The sequence below is a fragment of the Lacerta agilis genome, chromosome 11 (assembly GCF_009819535.1).
Source record: "Lacerta agilis isolate rLacAgi1 chromosome 11, rLacAgi1.pri, whole genome shotgun sequence".
NCBI lineage: Eukaryota > Metazoa > Chordata > Lepidosauria > Squamata > Lacertidae > Lacerta > Lacerta agilis.
This window is the reverse complement of record NC_046322.1, coordinates 16665298-16673403: the sequence shown is the minus strand read 5'-3', so window position 1 is coordinate 16673403 and position 8106 is coordinate 16665298. Positions and strand designations below refer to the sequence as shown.

Sequence of the window (8106 nt, the reverse complement as noted above, 5' to 3'; positions counted from 1 at the left end):
CATAGACTATGCAACCAGTTTGTGTGTGTATATATATCTACAGTACAGCACACCATCCCTGTTTCACTTCCATAAACCTTTCCCATTTGACTGCTATGGCAATGCATGTGTGTGTGTGTGTGTGTGTGTATAAATCATTCTTTTCTTTTTCATAAATGGGCTTCATTGGGGAGTAAAGATTGGAGCAGGAAAAAGAAATGATAATATATGGATCTCACCTCAGTGTGTAAGATCTGCCTTGCCTCTTACTCCCAGAAGAAGACTTATAATATTGCTCTTTAAAAATCCTCTCTTATATTTTCAATATTTATTCAACGTATTTGCTATCCTGCTGATATATATATATATATATATATATATATATATATATATATATATATTTTCTTCCTACTAAAAGTAATTGAGCACCACGCTAGTTTCACTATTCTAAAAGATTACTCCCCCTACATCAGGGGTGTTGCTAGTATGGAGAACTTGGCAGTGTAATGGGAAAAAAAACCCTCTTCCCTTGTAACCCCAATGTTGGGAAAAAATGCATTTGGCAACAATTTCTTTTGTTTAGCAAGACAATGAAACAGACCAAATTAATTGGAAAATCACCCTGTTTGGAAGCATTCTCCTGTCCCCTGCAGTTCCAGTATGAGAGTGGAAATGTTACTGAATCCTGTCAGATGCTCTGTGCGTTCTGCTTTCTACCTCTTAGTCTATAAGTGCTTCTTTCCATCGGAAAAATCTCTGACACAAAGTAGATAGGCAAGGGTGAAGATGGGCAAACATTTTAACTGTGCAGAAGTGGTTGGAACTCACATTGCCTGCCCTGAAAAACAAATGGTTCAGAATACATCAAAGATGTGTTCAAAAACCACTATCTAGAATGCTACTCTTCACCTTTAGGTGGCCAGTTTTAACGAGCCCTTTACAGCAATTAGAAGTGAGATGATAAGCAGGTTGTATCCCTGTCACAGATTTAAACTAGCCTAATAAGTACCTCTTTTTGAGGGGGCGGGGGCTAGGGATCTTTAATAGAATTATCAGCACCAGCTAAAGTACACACTTGAGTGGGTATAAAACTGATATGCCTTTATAAAGTGTCACTTAGGATCCCAACTCCCATCGAAAGTTAAAATGCATGTCCAACTCAACTCACTGTGCAGCTCGAGATCTAGGGCAGGCCTTCACAATTTATGGCCCACGTCAAAGCCAAATGTAGCTCACTATCGGTCTGATGCTTGATAATCCCCTTGTTTTTGTGATCTGTCGTGTGTAGCAACAGCAGGAAGTTTCTTGAACTTTCATTACTGGTGGGCTACATGCAGTTTGGTGGATCACAACTTGTGCAGGCCTGATCTAGTTAAATCAACGGAATGTTCAGAGTTAAGTAAGTGGTTGGATAATTATGTCCGGTGGGAGGGGGACGCCTAGAAGTTGTTTCTAAAAAGCCCACACTGATGTGGTATCAACAGTTTAATATCCCGCCCCCTGCAACAAAGGGATGAAGGCAGTTTATGTTCCAAAGTGCATGTGTATATCAGATCTCTGATCCTGAAAAGACAGTGCGCATAGGTAACAGTACTTGTGTTAAGTAGTAATGCCATCATCCAAAAGAGGAACAGTAATGTTACACATACACAAATGCATTTCTAGGTTCATGATCTAGGAATTAAATGGGACTTGAAGGTGCACAGTACCAGGAAGATTTTCCTGATCCTAAAATATCCCATTAGGTAGAAATGAAACTATGATACATCCTTTTTTGCTTAGATGGTAACTAGAGCAAGTTGTGGGACATATTGTCCATATATTTAAAACAAAAATCAGTATCCCTATTTTTAGTGCTCCAATAGCAATAAAATAAGGAAATAATATATTTAAAAAGAGAAATCAATATTTGCTACTCACTTTTCTGGAGAATAGCATCAAGTGTAAAAAGTAAATTTACAATGCAATCCTTTATGTGTCTACTCAGGAGTAAGGGCCATTAGATTCAGTAGGACTTACTCCCAGGTAAATCTGTATAGGATTACAGCCTTCCTGGTGTGAAGAATGTGTAACAGTCAAACAAACAAACAAAACCACCACCCACCCCTTTTCAAGATTTCTTGTCTGCTTTGCTGCTTCAGCTTACATAAAGTGAGATCACATTTACAGGACTATGCAACATGTGCACTTGAATATTCTTGGTAATTTGATTACACAATATATCCCATCCCCATAGCACATCACATCATATCATATCATAATGTTGTATGCTTGGTATTTCTTCTTCTTATTATTATTTTAATGGGATACAATCATATAACACATTCATTACTAAGTAATAGGGCATATTTTTCAGCAAGGACTTAACTAGACATTACAGTAGATGTAGCGCTGGAGCCACTCAATCTTCTTTCCCCTCTCCTTCCACATGCCACCTGAAACCTTTATCCAGGTAAACATACCACATGGAATGATGTCTTTGTGCTGTGCATTGCCCTCCTCTGGCCGCACAGGACTGGATGCAGGGCGATGCACACAGTGATGACATCACAACATGTGTCATGCTTACCTAGATGCAAGCACAAGGAGAAAGGGGCGAAGAGACCTTGCATGTAGCCACCATGGGTTTTATCCAGTAACGTCACTGAACTGACAGTAAAGCTTCCATCAGCGAAATGAGGAGGGAAGCACTGTAGCCCCCACTTCCCTAAGCTGCACTGGAGGGTTCCACAACTCTCAGGAGCAGATATAGGGTGTGAGAGGGGCTCTAGGCCTATGAGGAAATTGCTGAAAATAGCTTCCCTTCCTGCTGATGGAAGCCTTAATAACAGCTGAGTGACACCACTGGATATAACCTCATGTCTCTCATCATGTCTAGTTAAGCCCTAAACATTTTCAGTGCTCTGCTTGTATACATAGAGAGAGATGAGGAACAAACGGACAAGTTACAGAAAGGATTGGAGAAAGTGTACGCTTTCTGCGTATCTAGTGCTTCGTATCGTTCCTCTACCTTACATCTTGGTTTCACTGTCTAAGGGCTTTTCATTCTCATTCTCTTGGGAGATCAGCTGGTAAGGCTTCTTCATTTCATTCTCCTCTATCACAGAGTTACCCATCTCAGCATCCTTGTTCCTCAACTCATGCCGTGATAAGTGTTCTACAATCCCTGCGCCGATAGAGTCTCCCAAAACGTTGGTGGTGGTACGCAGACGATCCCTATAGAACAATTAGCAATTTAAACAAGCTGGGCAGTCCCAGCCCTCCAAAGCCCCAATAGATTACACAGTACATTATTACAGTGATTCACTGAAATTAGGAAAGGAAGATGTAATCTGCAGTGTATTTAACACTGCAACTCTATGCTCAAGTAACAAAACAAAACAAAACAAAACATGCAATTGTATATAAAGAAATTTATTTGTAACATTTCCATTTGATCCTTTCATCTAAGGCCAAGGTTCTTAACCTGTGGCCCATGGAGTGGTGGGAAGGGGCTATCCTTTTCCCCAGCACAACAACCCTATGAAGCAGGATAGATGAAACAAAGTATGTTTCTGGCACAACATCATCCAGAAAGCTTCTTGAGTGAGCAGAGATTTGAGAAACACAATACTTTCAGGGCATGGGGAACATCCTAATCAGTGCTGGCTTGCTTTGCACTTAAAATGATATTTTTTTTTCATATTCTATGCAATACGACTGAATATTGGTAAAACATTCATGGGGAAATGAACTAAAATGACTTGCAAGATCAGTTTTCATGAATGCCCACTAGCTTGCTTCATTTTATAATATACTTTACACTGCAGAAATACTCACAAAAACCAATCCACTGCAATGATAAGGGTGATATCGTCTGTAGGCAAACCAACAGATGTCAATACGATCACCATAGTGACGAGGCCAGCCTGAGGAATTCCTGCTGCACCAATGCTGGCTGCTGTAGCTGTAATGCTGTTCAAAGAAAGGAGACACCAAAACAATCACACAGAGCTTTTACTTTTTAAACACATAGGTTGTGTTATTGTTTTTTATGTGTGTGTGTGTGTGTGTGTGTGTGTGTGTGTGTATGTAAAGGGACCCCTGATCATTAGGTCCAGTCGCAGACGACTCTGGGGTTGCGGCGCTCATCTCACTTTACTGGCCGAGGGAGCCGGTGTGCAGCTTCCGGGTCATGTGGCCAGCAGGACTAAGGCACTTCTGGCAAACCAGAGCAGCGCACAGAAACTCCATTTACCTTCCTGCCGGAGTGGTACCTATTTATCCACTTGCACTTTGACGTGCTTTTGAACTGCTAGGTGGGCAGGAGCAGGGACTGAGCAACAGGAGCTCACTCCGTTGCGGGGATTCGAACTGCCAACCTTCCGATCGGCAAGCCCTAGGCTGTGTGGACAGCACCACCCGCGTGATACATACAGTGGTGCCTCACAAGACGTAATTAATTCATTTCGCGAGTGTTGTCGTAGAGCGGAAATTTCGTCTTGCGAAGCACGGTCAGAGGAAGCGCGGTTTTACGAATAAATAAATAAATCGCAAAACGTTTTCATTTTGTGAGTCACGGCCATAGGAAAATTCGTCTTGCGAGTCACCCTTTCGTTAGCGAATGCCTTTCGTCTAGCGAGTTTTTCGTCTTGCGAGGTACCACTGTATGTGTGTGTGTGTGTGTGTGTATATATATATATATATATGTATGTATTACAAAAATGTTTTTCCCGCCTTCCTTTATGTCTTATGAGAAAAATTTCCACATACTCTAGATCAGCCTTTACTTACCTGGTGCTGTCCAGATGTTTCGTACTAAAACTCCCATCTAGCCAGCACAGCCAACTGGAAGGCAACAAGCTCAAAAAGCCTGAGCCAGATCCGTCACCAGGGACACCTCTCTCCTCCACGTTGTGGTGCCATCCAGTTGTTGCACTGAACAGAGGGTTGGCAAAGCACTTTCCTGCAGCCTTGAACTCAGCTGATGGGTGGTTAATTCAAGCCTGCTTTGTGCAGGGATTAGTAGCACTAAGTGGTTTACATTGAAACTGCTAATAAAACGGAGGAAAAAAACTCAGGTGATGACTGATTGGGGCACACCTGGCTCCTGCAAAGGAACAACCAGGAGCTCACCTCAAGCTCCCAAATGTTCCTTTGTAGTCACATGCAGAGCTACCCCACACCTGATGTAATACCGCGTATGACATCAGATGGGTGTGGTTTGTTAGGAATGGCCAGATTTGTCCCACAGGCTGGAGGTTCACCACCACCCCTGCTGTAGCTGATTAAGACAGTGCAGTAATCCTATATACACTTATCTGGCAGCAAGTCTCACTGAACTCACTGGGGCTTACTTCTGAGCAAACATGCATACACTTGTAGTGTAAAGTGCAGACTAAACTGATATGTGTATTATAATGCTTTAAACATATGTGCTATAATATGTTTTTGGGACGTGTGCTTGCTTTTGCCTATAACCTGCATTTGGCTGACTAATAAAATCTGATGATAACAATGATATTCAAGGAATATCTTTACCCCTGATTATACTTATGGAAAATTACTAAAGTTACAGGAATTACTGAAGATTTTCTCAAATGAATACAGAACAAGCTCAAGGAAGTATGCTGAACTGTGTCGATAAAAAGGCATATATTTAAATGGGAGAGAATTATAGCCCAGAAGTGAGTTCAATGGGACTTGCTCCTAGGGAAATGTGCATAAAATTTCAGCCTGAATCATTAAGTTTTTCAAGGACCCCCATTTTATTCAACATTATGGTGATCCTTTTCTTTCTTCTTCCTTGTACAGTCTAGGGCTATATTGTCACACCCATCCCCCTGTAAGTGAGCTACTTCACTATGTTAGGTGATGATTGAAGACCTATTGCTTTCAGTGGATTTACAAAACCTGGATTTAACTCATAATGACAATGTTTTCAATCATGGGCATAATGAGGTACACATAGAGGGCAGTTGAAATATACTGTGGCTCCTATCACATGTCTTTCCCACTACCATATCATGCAAAAAGCAGCCCATGCAAACGTCTAAGGTTTTGCAACATTTACAAACCTGATTGTGATAATCTGTCCAAAGTTGAGTTCCATGTTATTAACCTGTGCAATGAAAATTGCAGCCAGGGCCTCATACAAAGCTGTACCATCCATGTTAATAGTTGCACCCACGGGAAGCACAAATCTTGTAATGCGTTTATCTACTCCATTATTCTCTTCCAAACACCTAAATGTGATCGGCAAGGTGGCAGAACTAAAGCCAAAAGGGGGGAAATGGAGAAAAATTAACTCATCGGAAAAGGCAGGTAATATTGATATGGATGGTGGCTATACACATTATTACTGACATTATGGAGCCACCCAAAACAAGTACGACAGACAGAGATTTCCTTTCTCCTCAAATTACCTAAAAATTATTATTATTTAAATGAAATTAGTTCACATGTTCAACTGTGTACCAGTGCCCCAATCTAGTTAAGAGCATCTCCACACATAGTTGGGTGTCTGTGTGTTATCGATAGAGCCCATACCTCAGTGGTGGATCTCATGAGTTGCCTGCAGATGTGTCCTGGTTCACACCCTGTCATTTCAGTTGAAAGCCTTAGATCTGGAAAGCTAGTGCCAAAGTAGATAGCACTGGATATAAAGTAGCTCCAGATGGATCAGGAACCATGGGCTGTATCCAATGCTAGTCCATCTCAGAGTAGACCCATGAGTGTAAATTGGATGTCCATTGGTATGTGCACCCAAATGTGAAATCTCTGTCCCTCCAGATGTTGCTGGGGTTCAGCTCCCATTAGCCCAAGCCAGCATAGTCAATGGTCAGGTTTGATGGGAACTACAGTCCAACAACACCTGGAAGGCATCAGGTTTTCCACTCCTGGCCTAAACTTAATGCACTGCTGTAAATGTTATGTGAATTGAAATGAAGTTCCCTGTCCATACACTGGCACAGCTTGTCATGTTTAATTCCCTTTGTAAAACATGACTAGAGCTGGACTGAGGCAAAAGTTATTAAAATGGTGTACATGCAAATGCAAACTCAATGAACTCCTCCCATATTAAATTCTACTCAAAATCAAACTTGATCTGGCTATGAATATTCCTACCTTGAAGATGTTCCCAGGGCTGTGATGAGAGCTTGCAGCAATCCTCCAATAAAGACCCAAGGGTTCTTTCGAGTGATTAGGAAGTAGAGTAAAGGGAGCACCACAATAGAATGGATGAGCAAGCCAATGATGACAGTAACAGTATACATGGCAAGCTGTCCTCCAATCACACCCATATCTTCCATCTCAACAATTTTTCCAGCAATCAAAAACAGGATACCAAGTGGTGCATACCTACAAACAAATCACACAGTTAATATAATATATGGCTACCCAATGAGAAGCCTAGGTGTGTACATTTTTGTGGTGCTATTTGCACACACTCAGAAATTTCCTGAAACATTCCAAGGGGCCTAAGGCTGAAATCCTAAACACATTTACATGAGAGTAAGCTTCACCGAATACAGAGGAACTTACTTCCAAGCAAACATGCATGAGATTGTTCTGTTATTTAGCCGCACTGGAAATTAATGGCAAATAAATGGAGAATGTTAGGCAGGGAAGAGATTTTTCCTCTTGTACTCTGTAAAATGCCATGCACACTGATGGTGGTAGATATATCAACAAATGTAGCATTCAACACCTACCACATGATTAGGGATACGAGGCGCATGATAGCCTCATTAAGGCAATCAAAGAATTCTCTCAATGCACGTCCTTGCTCCTTCATGTTCCCTATCACCAGTCCAAAGCTGATTGAGAACACAACCAATCCAAGTGCATTTACTCCATTTACAGCCCCTGGAACAGGGATCATCTCCTTTTTCAACTGAGTTAGGTTTTCCATTGCTTCGGACACATTGTTTATAATGCCAGCAAGGACAGATGTTTCGTTTGAGTCAACTGCTATATGAGGTGTCCGTTCCTCATAGTTTGTTTTGAACTGTGAGAGATGGGGAAAAGGAGAGACGTTATATCCGTGTCTTTTCTAGGCATTACAAAAACATAATGGCTAAGACTACTTAGTTGCATCTGATCAGAAGATTTACTTGAAGCTCCCAGACGGAGATAGATGTAATT

The 8106-nt window shown here is 41.4% G+C and overlaps 1 protein-coding gene across 1 annotated transcript in view; it reads right to left on the bottom strand.

The window, feature by feature from the left end:
* Positions 1–378: 378 nt before the first annotated feature.
* SLC1A3 (solute carrier family 1 member 3) overlaps positions 379–8106 on the bottom strand; it is a 38717-nt gene continuing 30989 nt past the window's right edge. Inside the window, exons 6-10 of the mRNA XM_033163943.1 lie at positions 7674–7969; positions 7087–7320; positions 6036–6230; positions 3799–3933; positions 379–3195 (exon numbers count right to left, since the gene is read on the bottom strand). Of these exons, the coding sequence (XP_033019834.1) occupies positions 2991–3195; positions 3799–3933; positions 6036–6230; positions 7087–7320; positions 7674–7969 (1065 nt within the window). The 3' untranslated portion in view covers positions 379–2990. The remainder of the gene's footprint in view (positions 3196–3798; positions 3934–6035; positions 6231–7086; positions 7321–7673; positions 7970–8106) is intronic.